The sequence below is a fragment of the Dendrobium catenatum genome, unplaced genomic scaffold (assembly GCF_001605985.2).
Source record: "Dendrobium catenatum unplaced genomic scaffold, ASM160598v2 fragScaff_scaffold_142, whole genome shotgun sequence".
NCBI classification, from domain to species: Eukaryota; Viridiplantae; Streptophyta; class Magnoliopsida; order Asparagales; family Orchidaceae; genus Dendrobium; species Dendrobium catenatum.
The window spans coordinates 378,915-399,655 of record NW_021318604.1 but is presented as its reverse complement, the minus strand read 5'-3'; the positions used below and the strand labels follow the sequence as shown (position 1 = coordinate 399,655).

Sequence of the window (20,741 nt, the reverse complement as noted above, 5' to 3'; positions counted from 1 at the left end):
TTCCCACTATAATTTCCTAGAGGAGGAACTAAAGATTGAATGGTGCGGGGAGAAGACCTCCAACTGCGAGCAATGCGACATGCTGTGACATACAAGGATTGTGAGCATGACGACCGACTACTGCAAGTAAAGTGTCGCGCTTGGAGATGACGTGCACGGTCTTCGAGCAAGACACGTGTCGAACTGCAATTAAAAAAAAAAAGAGAAAAGTCATTTACCTACTCTGCCCCGCACGTCATGCACGTTTGCGACCTCTCACGTCGCTGCCCACGTCGCACGATCTCCTGATAAATACGCAGCATCGGAACGCTTTCTGGAATACAATTGGGAGACAATTATGTGAGGCGGTTCTTGCTTTCTTCTCTACTGGCTCTATGCCTAAGCATGCTAAGGCAACTGCTATTGCTCTTATACCTAAAAGGCCTCATGCCCAAGACATATCTGATTACAGACCAATCTCCCTCTGTAACACATTTTACAAGATCATTGCAAAGATCCTTGCAAACAGGTTGAAAGATGTTATGCCTTTGATCATTCACCCTAGTCAAGCTGGTTTCATTAAAGACAGAATTATCTCTGATAATATTCTTTTGGCGGCTGATTTACTCAAAGACTTCAATAGCAAACGCTTTCCGATTATGTACCGAATAATTTCTCCTCCTCGTGACATATTCTCCTCCTCGTGACATCAGAAGGCTGAAAGGAGGGAGGGATTCGACTGCTCTCACTTTTTTCCACGCCCATTCTCTCGCTCTCATCTCTCGCTCTCTCTCGCTGCTTCTCCGAATCCTTCGTTGTTGTTCAACTCGCCTCCGACCTAGGTCGGATTGGAAGCTATGATATCCTGATCGGAATCAACGATTGGAGCTCCGCTCGCTGCGAAGGTGTAGAGACTGCAAGTGTTGCTACCTCGGCTCCTTCATTGGCGTTCGACTTCGGCTCCCTCGACGACTTCCCTTCCGGCCAGATCGGAAGTTGCAACATTTTGATCGAACGGAACGATGGGAGCTTGCTTCTCCGCCTCCCCTCGTAGTCGGACGACCTCGCTCCCCCGACACCGTTCCTTTCTGTCGGCCGAAAGTTACGACATTTTGATCGTAAGCAACAGCGGGAGCTCTGCTCGCTGTGAAGGAAACTTCCTCACAATCGCGAGCTTCTTCCGTCCCGTCGTTACTGTTCAACTTTGCTTCCCCGACGACTTTCCCCTCTTACCCAATCGGAAGCAGACGGGAGCCCGCTCTCTGTGAAGGTAATTTCTCCCTTTCACGTGCTCTCCTTCGGCCAAATCCAGTGAGCTCGCCGAACTACAGAGATAGGAAAGGGAGAGAGTTTACATAATTTTAATTTAAATTAATGTTAGATTAATTTAATTATAAATTAATGTTAATTAATAATTAATCTTAATTAGTTTTAACTTAAAAGTGTTTTAATTAATTATAATTAACTTTATTTAATTATAATTGACTTTATTAAATTATAATTGATCTTAATTAAAGTTAATATTAATTAATTATGATTAATTAGTATTTTTAAAATTAAAGATTAGTTAATATTAATTAATTATGATTAATTAAAGTTATTTATACTTAATTAATTATAATGACTTTTAATTAATTATAATTATAAAAAATAAATAAGTAAATAAATTCCTCTCTTACATCGGCTTGCGTGTCGAGCCGGCAAATCGCTCATACACGATTTTCTCTAGCGTGATGGGAAGGGAACCCGGCACGACACCTACGACGAGGTAGGTGAGCAACCCCTCGGCTCCAAAATCCTGTTTTCGGCATTCGTGGCGCACCGGAAAATCGCCTATACACTCTTTTCTCTAGCGTGCTGAGATGGGAACCCGGTGCGGCTCCTACGGCGCGACCGAGATATTCATAAGTACCCGCTCGCGGGGAAACAACTGCTCTTTTCTTGTAACAAGTACCGAAGATCCATACACGGCTTTCTTTGGTGTGGTGGGGACAAAGATTTCACGGTCGCGGTGTCATCATAAGAGGGCACCTATCGTACACGTATTTCTCTAGCGTGACGGGAGGCCCATTTTTTCGTAGTTTTCCCCTAAGCGGGAGAGACGCCGAGAGGCTGCCAAAATTTTGGGTGGATATACGATCGTACTCGGACCTGTTTGAACTCAAAAAGGACATGCACAAGAACTTGGATTCAAATGAACAATGGAATTGAGGACTTGTACTCGAACAAAATCTAAACGATTAATCAACGTTCAAATCCAAAAAAAATAAAATCAGACTGAAATCAAAATTCAAATCAATTTGAGTATTCAGTTGAACTTGCAATAACTTCAGAAGACTCTGAATAAGCACTTGAACATGTACTTTGAACTCGAATCGGATTGATTACAAGGTACCTATGAACTTGTGCACCTAACTCGGACTCGAGTGAACTCAGACTTGAACTCAATTTGAAAATAAAATGAATTAAACAATACCACTTGAACTTGTACTCTGAATTCAAAATTGGAACAAGATATGGAGAACAAGGAACTCAAATTGAACTCAAGCTGGATCCAAACTTGACATGAACAATAAAGAACTTGAATTTTCAAGATCAACAGGGGACTCAAGGAGCTTGAGATTGAATGGGATGCAAAGAGCTGAACCCATAACAACATACAAGACTAAAGCATGAATTGAATCTCGAACTCGGGTCTAATGGAATACGTAGGACTGGGCTTTGGATGAATGAACAAATCAAAGTCTAAATGCACTGTCGTCCAAGCTAATAACAAGTTGCAAGCGGGAGATGAAATCCCAGTGTACGCGAAAGATGAATGCAATGAACTCCTACAATAGCCCCTACGAGATTAAACGCAATGTGCTCACAAGGACAACAAATAGTTGCATAATGCATATGTCCTCTAAATGCATTGTTGAAACTTCCAACGCTACCAACAAACGCCTGTTGATTGAAGATGGCGACGCTGGAGATCAATAACAGAGGACCCATTGTCGCAAATAAATTATGAATGGCAAAGATGGACACGATACAGATGTAATAGACTCCTACGACAATCCCTATGAGATTGAAATGACAATACTGTCATTCAATAGCGGAAGACCCATCCTTACAAATAAGTACAATCATCAAACCACTTTGAGATTGGTGAAAGATGGATATGATGCAGAAACAATGGATCTTCTACGAATACTTCCAAGAGGTTGTAGTGGATACAACGAGTCCCTGCAAATGAACACGAGCTACTTTTGGATAACAACAATAGGTATATCGTAAGTATAACGAACCCTTGTGGACACAAGTACAGATGTCACCTACGACAACGGTAACCAAGATCTACGACTATGTCGGATAAAAGGGCAACTCAGTGTATGGAGGACACCCCTTGGCAGAAGGGAAAGGATGCTTGAACAAATTAGAACTAAACTTCCTGGTGTTCTAAAATTTTTTCTTAGTCATATACTTAAGAAGAGAACAGCTATGATGTCCACAAACACCGGAAGTAACAAATCTACTACACTAATGATCTTGAAAAGAGTCCCTTTCAAAGCAATGGTCACAAAATCTCAAGAAGAGCCTCCCCGGTGAATAAGAAAAGGGGAGTCAATATTAAAATGATGGAATGCCTCGTGACATCCAAACCATATCGCCATCGGATTTGCAACACTCGCATTGGCAATGATGGAATGCCTCGTGACATCCAAACCATATCGTCATCGGATCTGCAACACTCGCATTGGCGGACAGAATGCGTATATAAGCTCTCAAATGAAATGTTGTGTGCATTTAAATAGTAATTACTTGCACAACTAAAATATTTCAAAGTACCCCTGCACATGCACTATAATCCTGTATACACAGGTATATAAAGGGGTATGTTCAATCAATAAAATTCTCAAATACCCGCATGGGCCCCGATGAGCATGTTATTGATACACACGTGACGTTTATGGATGTTGTGCGGGTTAATGAGTGAATTCAGATTCGAACCGGATCCTCCTATGTGGATATAGGAGTCGACAGGGTTCGAAACATAAAAAAAAATATACAGTTGTAGTGACTGTTATATTTGTTTTAATACATTCATATTAGACCTTCAAGACCTATAATAAAAAAAATTACTAATAAATGCATAAAGCTTACGGAACCTGATCCTTCTATGCGGATAAATAGGAGTCAACATGGTTCGAACTTGGGTTCGAACTTTTAAACTAATACACGGTTGTGGCGATCGGTGTCGGTGTAATTGTTTTAATACGTTCATATTAGGCCTTCAAGGTCTACGAAACCCGATCCCTTATCGGCAAATTGATGGGTTGGACAAGGTTAAAGATTTAAATGGAAATGACCTCAAACACCTCAATTATGCCGTGTTGACAGAAGATCTCAACCGAAAGGGTTCATAAATATTTTTTAAATTTTACCTAAATACTCAAAAGTTCAAAATCCCAATATATATATATATATATAATAAACTCAATCATCAAATACTTAAAGCAAAATTCATCCATCCTCCGCAACAGTTTCCGAGTGGACAATTAAATTTACTTCAGCTTACAAAAAGCTAATGCCTAGTCAAAAATATCACTATGATCCATTCTCAACCAATCTCCTGCCAGTAAGATGTGGTACGTGTCCTCTAATCGTTGATTTTGCCGCCAAATGGCACGCAGGATAAATGGTTATGACCGGAGGCCCTTCTGAACCAAGTGGTTTTGCCGCTAAATGCACCACGAAATACCGGTTTATGGCCAGAGCCAATACCTCCTTAGTGGATCAAATCCTTAAGATATAACCATGGATCTTGATCGGTTCATCATTCATTCCCCCACCATCGCTTTAAGTGCAAGGTGATGAAATTCTACTTTTTTAATATCAAATCTTCCAAACTTTCCAATTTCCACATTTCTATACATATGCTACTACTATATGACAGATAACACGTATCTGAGTAACGACTAGCCTTAATCGAAAGTTCTCTCTTGTGATCGGGAGGGGTAATTAATTATAGGGGCTTGCGCCTATAGGAAACAAAAACTAAGATTATAAAGTCCTCACAAAATAAGGGTGAAATATCTGGGTAGTATCCTAGCTACAAACTCATCTGCCTTCCAAAATTTACCCCGGAACTTCATCAGTTAAAACTCCCTCGTCGAAGAAAAAAGCAAAGTGTCGGGCAGAGGCCGGGGCCGAATTTTCGGAGCCGACAACCCGAGAGGTTACGAGTGAGAGGGCAAGCGACCACAAGCGATATCCAAAGAAGGAGATGACAAGCAATTCATGTCTCATGATAGTTCAAGAAATAGACTGTCATGAGCTACCGCAAGCGATTACCATGCGTTTCAAAACCCAGAGCAGAAGAAAATAGAGCAATGTAAGAAATGTAATCTCATATCCACTTGTAATACCTAAAACGTCCATCATATTTAACTTTGGAGTTAACTTTAAATTTTATTTGAGATTTTGGAACTAAATTGACTCAATTTGTAATAGTCGATGGACTAAAATGGAGCAATGGAAAACTTTGGGACTAAATTTCGATTTATATTTAGCATGAAGAGTAGAAGCTGAAAAAACTATATATATATATATATATATATATATATATAACTTCACAATTAAAAAGTTTATTGTGATGCTTACAGAATAATGCCTCCCAAAAAGATGCAAACACAGAGGGTTTGAACGTCCAATCATAAGGTTGTACGAAATAATTTTAAAAATCCCAGATAAATTAAAGGAGCCTAATTTACAGTATTCTATTGTACAGGAACATTTCTGTTTCCACTAGAATTTAAGATCCAATCGATATAAATAATCACTTGCAATCTGAACATACAATTGCTGATATTACTGGAACAAAATAGGATCTGAATTTAAGCGCACAGGCTCCGCATAGACTGCATAGTTCTATCTCTATGAATATCAAAATCAATTTTCTGATTAAGCAAACCGGCATAAACCACTTAAGATCTAGATAGCTGCTAGAACTATTGGCTAATTAGATAGAGCAATAACCCCAGACTATAGTTTCAACAAGCTAACGAGTGACACTCTTGAGCACCCCCTTCCATGGAGCAGATTTCATAATTCAATTATGACCAAGCTGCTTGGTGCTGGTGCGGCATTATTTAGCTAGCTCCATCTGTATAAACATTTGACCATTTAATCTGCTCTCCTCAAAAAAATTCAAATGGGCCTCAGAGTTTTTATGGCATATATTTGCCTTCCCATAAACTCAAGGAAAATTGATCAATTTGTTCATATTGCATTTGCGGAATACACCCCAACTCTTTAATGGTGTGAACGAAATTTAATCCGTTATTTCGTACTTCATTCGATACTTCATATGTAGGAGACTAGAAGTAATGTTCTAATTTTGTTCTATAGGGGATTCACCAGCAAAACGACATAGCGAACAATTATGAACGAGCTTTTGATGATCCATATTACGTAAAAACGTGTATCCAGTCCACATGCCTCCTTCCAATGCAGTGTCTTGGGAATGTTTAATGACCGCAAAAGAAGGAAATCGCCCTCTATTTAGATCTCATCATTAGGACCGTTAAGTGGGGTTGGCAAGCGGGATAAGACTTCTGAGCAAAATCTTACCAGAAGCATAGTCTGATGATGTTTTATTTTTATTGTATTACTCAAAGATGTTTTAAACATGGTTAACTCAACCGACCTTGGCTCTAACTTTATATAAAGAAAAGAAAGCCAACCAGGATTATCTAGCATGATCCATCCTAACCAGCCAACACATTCATAGCTCATTAAATGACTAGAGTGACAAAATCAAATGAATCCATGATTTGGCTGTAGGTTGCAACTAATATACGATTTTCTGCCTTTGATGATGAAGCGGGTATACCAAAATTATGTGCTAGTGAAGTGTCTAACCTGCATCCACGAAATCCAAGCATGGGATTCACTTCCGAAAGCTTTTCAACTCTGGAGATAATCTCATCTTCGGTCATGCCAGTTTGCAATGTCAATTCATTTACAATGTCTTCAATGTTACCTTCTGGCAGGAACTCATGGAGTGGAGGATCCAACAGACGAATTGTCACTGGAAGTCCTGAAATTTTAGAGAATGTATGCAATTTATTTATTGAACCTGCCATTCTGTGAAAACATTTCAAGGAATAAAAAGTGATTGTGCAATTCCTGTATAATAAGTTTCCTTGAAACTGTATAAGTTTCCATAAGAACGTGCAATGCCTAAAACAGTTAGTATACTCTGACCCAAAAAAAACTTCAAAATTCTTAGGAAACTACAGAAAATCATACGCCTTGCTTATCAATACTATCAAATTTGCAGTTTTTCTTTGGCATGGCTGATGTCAATTAATGGAATACTATCACTTTTGCAAGTACGACACTCATAAATATTGATTGAATTTGCTTCAAGCCAAAATCAATCTCATGAGGATGAAATTACCGTCCATAGCTCGGAAAATGCCTTCAAAATCAGATCTTTGATAAGGCAAAAGCAGGTCCAATGCTTTTTGCCTCAGTTGGGGTGTCACCGCCATTATCATCTGCCTTACAGCCCTTATTCTTTCATCAGAAGCAAAAAACTGAAAAATCAAACGTGCATGACAGAAAAAAGGTGCATGAGAAAGTCTATGTAACAACTTTTGAGAGAGGTCCTTCAAACATTGGTTCTTTTGAAATTACCATATGCTCCGTTCTACAGAGTCCAATTCCTTCGGCACCATTGTTTCGAGCTGTCTGTGCATCTTCAGGTGTATCAGCATTTGCCATAACCTAGCAGAAAATTAAGGTTATGAAATTTTCATAACTTCACAAAAAAAGATAAAAAATCTAACCATCTTTCATATGATCCATTAAATGTATCTTTACGCTCCAAGAAATCATGAAAAGGCAGATTATTGGAAAAGCTCAAAACTTAGGGGTGTGCATTTGTGCTGGTAAGAACCAAAGAACATGCATTATTCAGGTTGAGCATACAGTTAAGTATTATTTGCACTTGAGGTCGGTTCCAATTCCAAGTTTTTATTAGTTAAATCGACTCAATCCTCAATTCTGACGCTTAGTTCACCTGAAATCCAATTCTTTTGTCTAAATAGTTAAATTGTTATTGGTCTATCTTAAATATTTCAACTTGAGTGATGTAGTGGATCGGCGGAAGAAAGAATCTGCTAGTAAACCAAATCAAAAAATAACAGGGAATAACCCAAATAATTTAAAGGAGAATGTATATTTTTCTGTCTCCTTCCTTACACCATTGTTTGTATATATAATGGCAATAGAATATTTTAGAAAGCAAAAAAGCACCCTAGACCTATATTCTAATATAAGTATAATGTTCCACATCATACTCTTGCGTCAGGAGAGCTCTACTCTATCGAGGCACATAATTGATGGCAGGCTTCCGTCAATTTGCCCATAGCACAACCCTGCTCGACATTAGTGGGGTTTGCATAATTCAGCAAAGTATCCTCGTTCATCTTTAAAGCAATTGTGTGAGAAACCCAGTTCAGAATCTTGAAAGTTGTGCTCATTATATGATTCGACGTAGTCGCGTACAGACAAGGTCTTTTGTGCAAGTTTGATGGCAATCTAGAGGTGGGGTCACACGGATGGGTCAGAATCTAGAGGCTGAATGAGCCAGAGCGGAAGCAAGGGTCGCACGAACGGGTTCGGGGTTGCACGGAATGGAAGTGTGGGCTCCGAAAATTCCATTTTGGGTGATCCCGGCCTCTCTGCGCCATCGGTTTATTTTTTCTGTTAAGTGTGACGACGACGGTAGAAAGTTTTAACGAGATTAGGTTCCGGGGGAATTTTCAGAAGGCAGATTTGGTTTTAGATAAGACACTACCCAGAGATTTCGCCCTCATTTGGTGAGGACTTTTTCATCTGAGTTCTGGTTTCCTATAGGCGCAAGCCCCTATAGTTAATTGCCCCTCCTGATAACAAGAGAGAACTTTCGATTAAGGCTAGTCATTCAAGCGTTCACATAGGTTATTTAGAAATTGGAAATTTTGAATTTAGAGTTTATCACCATAAACTTAAAACTGGTGGTGGGGGGAATGAAGACGAGCCCGATCAAGATCCCATGGTTCCGTCGTCCTGGGCTGTCATGATCCCTGGTCTACTTAGTCAGAGGAGGTAGTCGACCCAACCTGACCGAAGGCATCGTATCGGTAGCCATGGGTTGCTTCGTCCAAGAATACCTTGTAGACCTGGGTTGATGTTTGTCTAAGGGGAGGATATATTCGAATCCATCTTAGCTGACATAGGGCTTTATGCCTATCGAATATACCCTATGATCCATCGCTCAAGGGTTTGACGCCTTTAGGGAACATACGGGCTTTGACCGTGATCGTAATATAATTGTGCCATTTTGCGGCGAAACCACCCGATCAGAGGGCACATGCCACGTTCTTGTTGGCAAGAGCTATTTGAGGATGAATCGTAGTGATACACCCGACACACGTTCGCTCTTTGTGAGCTGAGGTTAATTTCAAATTTGTCACCCCCGACAAACGGTTGCGGGATCTGGTTGATTTTTTAGTTTCACTTTTAAGGTGATATATTTTATTTCAAGAATTTTGTCTTTTGTTTGATTTGAGATTTGACACCTCCGATTGAGATTTTTTGTCAACGCGGTCATCATCAGGGTGATTTCAAAGTCACTTGTATTCTCGTAGGATTTTTGGGAGGCATTTTGTAATTCAAGTCATGTCAACTCCGGTCCTTTCAGGGGGGAGGATGAAACTTGAATATTTGGCCCGCGTAGCATTCTCGAATTGTTGAATTTGGGATTTATATGTGACGATCAGAGCACATGCGGGTTGTAGCATTTGACCCTGCGCAGCATTCTCGGTCATTGGTGTTTATGCTTTTAACATATTGATCGGAGCAAATGCAGGAATGAATTTAGTTCAAGTGATCATATTTTAATATATAAGGGGCATTTTAAAATATTTAAATATGATCAAATTATGAGAGTGATTTTTATTTAGAAAATGCCCAAGATTTCACTTAAGGGCCTACGAACGCCTTCTGTCCGCTTGCACACATGTTGTGGATCCGGTGGTGTTGGTTTTGACAAAGTTAATTACAGTTCTGATAGACTGCAACACTACATCAGAGATTAAAATGTTTTTTATGAAACCAACATGACCTCTCATGGTTTTAAAGTTGATATCAATATTTGAGTTGTAAATTTGAAGATGATTGGCTTGGACGTCTGAGATTCCTCCAGGCATTTCACTACCAAATGTAAGGGCACACCCAAAAAATGAATTGGAGGAAAACATTGGTAAAATGGATATTTGGATGAGGTTTTAGAGAAGTAAATCCCATACTCATCCCATCCACTCTTAAGGGTGATTGCATCATGACCCACAGTGATTCTACTGTCCTTAATGCACATATCTGAGCATGAATTTGGAACTATACCATTTATGAATGGTGAATCTGATAGAGTATTAATTATTACAACTTGAACCATTAAATTGCTACATGAACACACTAATCCTTGGCCATCTATGGTTTCATTATCCCCTTTTTCATGGAAGTTCAATTCCATTACCATATGATGGTAAAAGATCTGCTAAAGGTCATGGCATTTAAGAGAACAACTGATGAGTATTATCTTATTATATTGCAATAGAAAAATTCCAAAATCATTGGAAATATTAATCATTTCCGATGATCATCATAACTTCATTGCCATTTATTATAAAATTAGAGAAGTTAGAACCCTTCAATCTATCAATTCTCTAACTTAACTAAGGAGCCATATTCTTGATCAAGATCTTTATATTACTAATATAAGTCTATTAAAATTTCACTACTGATCACTCGAGAATATATCTTCCTTCAATAATTTAGTTTCAAACATTTTGCAATGTGATGTCATTTTATCAATTAATTATTCAAGAACTTTTAAACCAATGTTAATTTAAAATTTTGAATATTTGATAAGATAATCAAATATCAATATAATCTATTTGAACCTCAATAGAAATCAGTATCATTTATGATTTGATAGTGGCTCAAATATATTAGTTATTTCTTGGAGTGCGAGATCTTGGTTAAAAGCTTATTTTGTATATATCACATATCAATTTAATTTTAAATCAAGTTCATATTTGAGTCCATTTTGAATGTAGGTCAAACATTTTTTTTTTCAAATTTTATTTAAAATTCATTTTAAATTTGAATTATGTTCAAATCAATTTTCAATTTTTTTTAGTCCAAGTCCTTTGTTGTTCACTGAAAATTTCAGCAACGACTCAATCCTCAATTCTGACGCTTAGTTCACCTGAAATCCAATTCTTTTGTCTAAATAGTTAAATTGTTATTGGTCTATCTTAAATATTTCAACTTGCATGATGTAGTAGATCGGCGGAAGAAAGAATTTGCTAGTAAACCAAATCAAAAAATAACAGGGAATAACCCAAATAATTTAAAAGAGAATGTATATTTTTGTCTCCATCCTTACACCATTGTTTGTATATATAATGGCAATAGAATATTTTAGAAAGCAAAAAGGCACACTAGACCTATATTCTAATATAACTATAATGTTCCACATCATACTCTTGCGTCAGAAGAGCTCTACTCTATCGAGGCACGTCATTGATGGCAGGCTTCCGTCAATTTGCCCATAGCACAACCCTACTCGACATTAGTGGGGTTTGCATAATTCAGCAAAGTATCCTCGTTCATCTTTAAAGCAATTGTGTGAGAAACCCAGTTCAGAATCTTGAAAGCTGTGCTCATTATATGATTCGACATAGTCGAGTACAGACAAGGTCTTTTGTGCAGGTTTGATGGCAATCTAGAGGTGGGGTCGCACTGATGGGTCAGAATCTAGAGGCTGAATGAGCCAGAGCGGGAGCAAGGGTCGCACGAACGGGTTCGGGGTCACACGGAATGGAAGCGGGGCTCTGGTCGAATTCTTGTGTGAGACGGAAGGACATAAGGTTTGGGGGAGTAGCGGCAGGCGGATTGCAGGTCTAGTCGCAAGAAAAAACTGAGCCGGAATTGAAGTTGTGTGTTCAACAATAGCAGCTGCAGTTTCTTCGTTGGTTTCATCGTGTTTGTCTCTCTTAGCAGGAACAACCAAATCTTGTTCGATTCTACTTTGCAAATCAAAGTCCTCCTCGAAGGGTTCTAGATCGTGGGAGCGGACTGGGAGCAGGAGCAGCATCGGAGTGTGGGATGGGGCGTGCGCTGTTGCAGGAGCAGTCTAATCGAGATGTGTGGGCATTATCGTTGGTCGGTGGTCAGGTAGGGGATCGCGCCATCAGAGTGGAAGTTGAAGCGGGGTCGATCGCATGGAGAGAAGCGAAGGCACTAGTATAATTGCCGATGTTCTTCGTATTCTCTCTAAGGAATGACCGAAATTATACAATAAATCATCTATTTGATCAATTGAGGCATCCACTTGAGCTACCTAAAGGGCTTTATGACGTCAATGGTCGTCAACCACCCATCTTCTTCGGCGTTGATCGTCGTCGACCTCCCATCTTCTTCAGCGTTGGTCTTCGTCGATCGCCCATTTTCTTCGGCTTCGGTCATCGTCAACAGCACGTCTTCTTTGGCAGTCTGTCATTCTTCACAATTGTCATCGACAGCCCGTCTTCTTTGGCAGTCTGTCATTCTTCACGATCAATCAGGTGCATCGAGGAAAACGACTACATATATGTCACTTATCATGAGCATTGGGACACCTCAATCGATATCAAAAAGGCTCAAAACTTGCCTAATTGTGAAATAGATCACACTGATGCATTCAGGATACCGAATTTGTTAAGGAAGAGCCGTTCGTGTGCAACTTAATCGAGAATGATGACAAACATGATTTTTAGGAAGTGCACGTCGCATGAAACTACCTAAATGATATATGTTCATCAAACGGACTATGTCGATGCAATTAGAGCATCAAATTTACCTTGGGGGACCCCTCGTAATTGAATTGAGTGAAGGCAATCGAAATCAACGGTCTACAAATGTGATGATGTACGATGTTGCCCAAATGTCGTTCGTTCGCAAAAAGGACTTTGTTGTTGCGTTTAGAACGTCAAGAATACCTATAACTGACAGTAATAATGTCAAGATTATTGGACAAGCGAAAAGAGCGAAATTGGCACAAGTTTCGATGCACGACGTTGCCCAAACATTGCTTGTTCACAAAACGAACCGTGTGTTGAATTCAAAACGTCAAAAATACCAAGGAACGACCGTAATATTGCTTGGGTTCTTTGCACAAGCACAAATTTGAAATTGGCACGAATTCTGAGGCGATAATACATAATACTTTGGGGTGTACAAATTACAAAGAAATTGAACAAGAATGAACCACAGCTATTTATTTTAAGTAATATTTTTACTAACTTTTGTTATATGCATTCATTTTATTAAAAAAAAATCTGAAAATTCTATTCTATATCTAATTGCTGCCCTACCAAATCCCTTCCAAATTCTCAGCAAAAGATCTACACAGCCAACTGCATATCCCCCTTATCCTGCAAAACTTTGCTCTTATCTGCTACAGCCGCACACTTCCATACCCTGCTGCTCAAATCACTGCACAGCTGCCCCTATCCATGGCAAAATCCTCAGATCCCTGCATGCATGGCTGGCTGAAATGACAAAAAAATAAATAAATAAATAAAAGCCTATTCTATACAACCCACGCAAGCCTCTCCAACCCCTGCCCGACCTCCCTTATGTGAAGACCTTCCAAACCGAGCTTCCCATCACCTCTTCTTCAACTACAGCAGCTGAAACCAACATCTCCACTTCTCTAATCCCATAGCAGCAGCTCACATCTCCCTCTCCACTCTCTCAACTACAGTAGCCAAAGCAGCCCCTCTTCCTCGCTGCCTTCTCCTCGACCAAATCCAGCTCTTCCTCTCTCAACTACAGCAACCGAACCCACCTCTTCCTCACCTCCTCTCACGTGAACACCTCCCAGCAGCCCAACAACTACAACTCCTCAAGCAACCCATTTCGCATGAACAACTTCCAGACCTTTAGCCTCACATAACAGATCCACCCAACCCCTTTACACTCCTTCCTCGCCTCAAATAGAGCTCACAGCCTAGCCCAACAACCTGCAACTAACAAAACTTCTCATCTTCAGCTCACTACAGCATCTCTACTTCTAACTCCTACACCAGTAGCCGTCCTCCTCATAACCTCCAAAGCCACAAATTCTAATCACCTGTTGTTAACTGAGTTCCCCTCCAGCAAACTTGCACCCAACGGCCCATCTCCTCTACAGCCCACTATAAACCAACAAGCCCAAATTGCACTTCTCTGCTATACCTGACCACTTTCCTCTTCACCTCACAACAACCTTCCAACACCCAAACAGCCCACTACAAACTATCACTTGCAGCCCATTTCTCTTCACCTGCACGCCTCAAAAATCAACTCACTACAAACTATCACTTGCAGCCCATTCCTCCTCACTTGCATGCCTCAACAATCAGCCAACTACAAACCCAACAGCAGCTGTCTTCCATCACTACAACTGAACTCCAACAGCCCACTTCAATCACTGTTCAATCCTCCAATCCACAACCCAAATTCCACTCACAGAACCCAACAGCAGCAGCCCATCTTCTCCAAACAGTCATCCAAGCAGCCCACTTAAAGTCAACTACCCCTTCTTCTCCCTTCCAGCAAGCCCAACACTTAACTGTTGCAATCCAGGCTCAATACCTACAGCCCACCAACACTTCTTCGCTTCACTTCTGGCCATCAAATCCAACCCAAACATCCCCTTTGCATCTCCACTACACTCAACCCACTAAACCAAACTTCAACAGCAAACCAACTTCATTCTCCCTCTAACATTGATCATTTTCCCCTCCTCTATTATCAGTAGTATTATTATATTATAAAAAAGGAGAGAAGCAAAAAAACGAGAGAGTAAAAAAAATCATAAAAAAGATTTCCAAAAAAAAATAAATAAATAAAAGAGTGTGATTTGATCCCTTGCCATTTCATTGCCCTCTCATTGCCCTCGACACCGCCACCGTCGCTCGTCACTAAGGTATTAATTGGTTCCTAAACAAACAAAAAATTTCACAACCCCGCTTTCGGTGCTTGTGGGGCGCAACGAGTGGACCACCTATACACAATCGAGCGCGATCGAGCCTAGTCGGGCTCGATCGGGGTCGAGTCGGCGCGAAAATATTCGTCAACAGCTTGGCTCTCAAAATTCTCCTAAACAGGGGAGACGCGGGGAGGCTGCCGAAATTCAGACCACAGGGAACAGAACTTGAACAACTCACAATGAACTGAAATTGCATTCAAACAACAGGGAACTAGACATTAAATTGATAAATCTACAATCACACTGAAACTATAAATACTAAATGACAATCTAGGTTATTCGACTGAACATCAATGAACAAGCATAAGACAAGCGGTGAACGAATATGTTAAACCAACTTGCAAGCAACAATGATCAATATGTAAGCAAACGTACTAGTTTCCTATGAATACAAGAAAGCCAGTATGCAGGTGAATGTAGCAACCTTTCAATCAATGTGTGTAGGGAAATCAACAATGAATGCAGCTCACCCGGCAATCAATATTAACTTGTCAATGAACACACTCATTCGCTCGCAAGCAATAATACTGACAGCCACCCTACAAACACACTCAAGAATATTGCGACGAATGCAATAGCACATTCATGAGCAAAACATTAGAGGCATGCAACAAATAGAACAATCTCCCTACAACATTAACTTACTACAACATTAACTTACAAACAAGTGTATCATTCCCTTGTGAAATGAACGTAGCAACTTGTTAGTCACCGTGCATAGAGAAATTTGTGGCTAATGCAGCCCAACTGACAGTCAATAGTAACATGCAAGCTAGCACACTAAATTTGCTTGCTACGATTCACCTGTAAGAAAAAACAAGGAATTTGCAGTAAAAAAAATTGTGGGTCATTGGTAAACTGAGACAAAAAATTTGCGGCACCAGACTGTTAAACCAAATAAATCAGACCACTTGCAAACAACAGGTGGAAGATGACTGATGTGACGTGCAGCTCATTTGCAAACAAAAATGCATTCATGCAAGCTAAGTACTAAAGAAAATGACAACATGCATAAGACAAAAATGAGATAAACCACACCGTCGAAGCACGACGAATGAAATCTAACACGCTTCTAAACGAAGCCACCAGATCCACAACTCATACAAGTGGATAGAAGGTGTTTACATTAAACCATGTATGAATATTATAAAAACACCCCCTAATGCATCGAAATGCATGATGACACATTAATTAACACAGATACATTTGCAATATGCAGCGTGCATCATGCAACTGCTCACTCAATACGCAAACTAAACCACTGTGGCGACAAATTGCATTAACATGCAAAATGCATCGTGCATATACATTTTGTGACATACAAAATACATTACGCAAGTGTACAACATTAGCATATAATGATTGCATATAGTTAGAATTGAGAAGACATGTTGCAGACATCCTCACCTAACATATAAATGTACCACATATATATACATTGTTGCATACAAAATACACATTACAATATGCATCATGCAAACAGACCATGCAAGATGCAAATACATATGTTAATATACATGCAAATATATAAATGTGTATGTGAGTATGTTAATATGTGTTAAGATGCAAATGAAAGTATAAGCGTTTGCGTGAATATGCAGATGTGTCATATACACAGTATTGCATACATACGCCACCATATAGGCATATTATGCAAAATACATTCAACAACATATACTCGCATGGGCCCCGAAAAGTGTGTTGCATGAACAAACGTGACGTCTGAGGATGTTGCGCAGGTCAAACATGAATCCAAGTTCAATCTGATACTTCTTCTAAAAAGGATAGGAGTTTATACAAGACTTGAACCAACGAACAAATATGCGATCATAGCGTGAACCGGAATATTTATTTTATACGTTCATATTAGACGTTCAAGGTCTATTACAAGAAAGATTAATTAATAAAGGTACGAAGCCGATGACGGACCCAACCATCTGTCGACAAGTAGACAGAGTCAACAAGGTCCACCCGAAATCCCCGATGACAACCGTATTGATAGAAAATCTCAACCGGAGAGGACCCCAAACATTCAAAATGCCTTCAAATTCTCATAAAATACATTTAATTAATTTTAACGTATTAATGAACGATATCAATGTTAAAAATTGAAACAAAATACCAAAATACCCATATATACCCTCCCTAATAGGTTTTCGAGATGGACAAAATTGAAAAATACTTCATCTCACAAAGAATAAATGACTAGTCGAGAATATCATTAAGATTCATTTTGAAAGCATCTCTTGCCGGTAAGGACGTGGCGCATGTCCTCTAAACGGTGGTATTGTCGCCAAATGATATCACAAGTAAATGGTTATGACGAAGACCTCTGACTGGGTGATTTTGCTATCAAATGACAACATTAAATTACGATCATGGTTAGAGCCCGTATGTTCCCTAACGACGTTAAATCTTTAAGTTATAAATCCATAAGATATAACCAATAGGGCACAAAGCCTTCTATTAGCTAAGGTGGATTCAAATTTGTCCCCTTAAGCAAATCCACCCCAGGTCTAAAAGATACCTTTCGATGAAGCAACCCATGGTTGTTGACAAGAATCCTTCGGTTAGGTTGGGTCGACTACCTCCTCTGACTAAGTAGACTAGGATCATGATGCCCCGGGACGTCGGAACCATGTGATCTTGATCAGGTTATCATCATTTTCCCCATCATCCGCTTTAAATACAAGGTGATAAATGTTAAATTTTAAATACATAAACATGCTGCTACTATACACCGAATACTGTGTATTTGTTTGACGACTAGCCTTAATCAAAAGTTCTCTCCCACTATCAGGAGGGACAATTAACTATAGGGGTTTGCGCCTATAGGAAACCTAAACTTAAATCATAAAGTCCTCGCAAAATGAAAGCTAAATTCCTAGGTAATGTCTTATTCAAAATCCAATATTTATTCTGAAAATTTGCCTAGGAACCTAAATGTTAAAGCTCTCCTCGATGATCCAACACCAAAAAAAAAAAAGAAAGTGGCTGCAGAGAGGCTGGGGGACGAATTTTTGGAGCCCAAAACAAGCTACAGGCTCTGATATCAATTGATGTTGTGGATCATCAGAAAAAATGATCTGCTAGAAGAACAAACCAAAGAACAACAGAGAATAACAAATAACAACAGAGAATAACCCAAATAATTCAAAAGATAATGTATATTTTCCTATCTCCCTCCTTGCACCATTATTTGCATATATAATGGCAATAGAATATTCTAGAAAACAAAAAGGTAAACTAGACCCATGTTCTAATATAACTATAATGTTCTACATCATTGAGCCAACAAATGAAAGAAATTATAAAAGCACTGCACCTTATGCTATGCAATGCTATGCTTTCGTTTTATGCAGTAAATTCATACATTTTACACAAAATCACTTTGTCATATCTGTTGACCTATGTACAATACTCAAGAGAAAGAAAAAAAAACGAACTCATACCTTGACTGTCGGATCCTCAAAATCTGCCGGAATCGCGCCGATTCGGCGCCGTTTGCAATCAAATCCCGTAAATCCTGCGATGTTGCCTCGGTCGAGCGTCCACACCCGTCGTTAAATACACGACCGAACGAAACTCTTTGGCCGTTCGAAAATCCCAAACGAAGCTCTCAACTCTCGTAGCTCCTTCCACGTGATATCACAAGTAAATGGTTATGACGAAGACCTCTGACTGGGTGATTTTGCTGTCAAATAACAACATTAAATTACGATCATGGTCAGAGCCCGTATGTTCCCTAACGACGTTAAATCTTTAAGTTATAAATCCATAAGATATAACCGATAGGGCACAAAGCCTTCTATTAGCTAAGGTGGATTCAAATTTGTCCCCTTAAGCAAATCCACCCAGGTCTAAAAGATATTCGGTTAGGTTGGGTCGACTACCTCCTCTGACTAAGTAGACTAGGATCATGATGACTCGGGACGTCGGAACCATGTGATCTTGATCAGGTTATCATCATTTTCCCCATCATCCGCTTTAAATACAAGGTGATAAATGTTAAATTTTAAATACATAAACATGCTGCTACTATACACCGAATACTGTGTATCTGTTTGACGACTAGCCTTAATCAAAAGTTCTCTCCTACTATCAGGAGGGGCAATTAACTATAGGGGTTTGCGCCTATAGGAAACCTAAACTTAAATCATAAAGTCCTCGCAAAATGAGAGCTAAATTCCTAGGTAATGTCTTATTCAAAATCCAATATGTATTCTGAAAATTTGCCTAGGAAACTAAACGTTAAAGCTCTCCTCGATGATCCAACACCAAAAAAAAAAAAAGTGGCTGCAGAGAGGCTGGAGGACGAATTTTTGGAGCCCACAACAAGCTACAGGCTCTGATATCAATTGATGTTGTGGATCATCAGAAGAAATGATCTGCTAGAAGAACAAACCAAAGAACAACAGAGAATAACCCAAATAATTCAAAAGATAATGTATATTTTTCTATCTCCCTCCTTGCACCATTATTCGCATATATAATGGCAATAGAATATTCTAGAAAACAAAAAGGTAAACTAGACCCATGTTCTAATATAACTATAATGTTCTACATCATTGAGCCAACAGATGAAAGAAATTATAAAAGCACTGCACCTTATGCTATGCAATGCTCTGCTTTCGTTTTATGCAGTAAATTCATACATTTTACACAAAATCACTTTGTCATATCTTAATCAATTTATTAATTTAAATAGTTTTATTTAATCAAATAGACTTGAAAATTGAGCCAATGCTAGCCGTAATATTTGGTCCATGACCAGCTCCAGATCAAATTCTCTTGGTCAGTTTAGATTTTTTGGAGCAGATAAAAGCCTGCAGTGTTTTCTGTATCGGCCAAATTGAATTATATGACCCTTATACATCCCTGTCTCTAAGCTTTAGCTTCACTAACTTGAGGATTAAGGAAAAATTAAGTTTTGCTAGGAATAGATCATCCTAGAAAGAATTGTTCAAGATCAATTTAATCAAATAGATTATATGCTATTACAAAAGTTCGCTGTACCTTAAGTTTCCTCTTCTCATCAACCCAAGACATGAATGTTCCTAAATCTCCACTGAGAGCTGGTGGAGCTAATGGTTGCTTTCCCAACACTACCTCTCCAGTTGATCCGTTTAGAGAAAGCCAGTCACCTTCGTGTATCACCTTGTCTCCAACAGCAATAATCTAAGAGGCACATGAAAAATAAGAAACCAAAGCTTAATAAACCATCATGAATTATAAAAGATGCGTAATTCAACTATCAAGATGCAAACTAGAGAAGATGCACGTATTTTTAAATTAAAGACAGGAAAAAAAAGAAAATCAATGTGTCATGACAATGAAAATGAACTATCATTTTGGAAGCGCACAATTGATCCACCCTCTACAAATTTTAAAACAAAACCTTCACCGACAATAGGATTTGAGCCTGCGCAGGTTTGAATCCATTGTCAACGCAATACTTGTTTCCAATCTTTAAAGGTTAAGCTTGGAGAAGTTGCTAAGTTGCCTGTCCTGAAAATAGTATCTTAGCAAAGCAAGGGTAAGGCAGTATGCATCACCCCCTACCCAAAGCTCGCATTGGCGGAAACTTAATGCAACGGATGCGCCTTTATTTGTGTGTGTGTGAAGGATGATTGCTTTTCTCTTACTT

The 20,741-nt window shown here is 39.2% G+C and overlaps 1 protein-coding gene across 2 annotated transcripts in view; it reads right to left on the bottom strand.

The window, feature by feature from the left end:
* Positions 1 to 20,741, bottom strand: part of LOC110103967 (pyruvate, phosphate dikinase, chloroplastic) — a 41,874-nt gene that overhangs the window by 6,490 nt on the left and 14,643 nt on the right. For both annotated transcript variants that reach the window (XR_003703061.1, XM_020832874.2), the window contains exons 10-13: positions 20,111 to 20,272; positions 7,666 to 7,755; positions 7,427 to 7,565; positions 6,886 to 7,063 (exon numbers count right to left, since the gene is read on the bottom strand). Coding sequence is in view for 1 of the 2 variants with exons in the window: in XM_020832874.2 (XP_020688533.1) it covers positions 6,886 to 7,063; positions 7,427 to 7,565; positions 7,666 to 7,755; positions 20,111 to 20,272 (569 nt within the window). In the remaining variant the exon portion in view is untranslated. The remainder of the gene's footprint in view (positions 1 to 6,885; positions 7,064 to 7,426; positions 7,566 to 7,665; positions 7,756 to 20,110; positions 20,273 to 20,741) is intronic.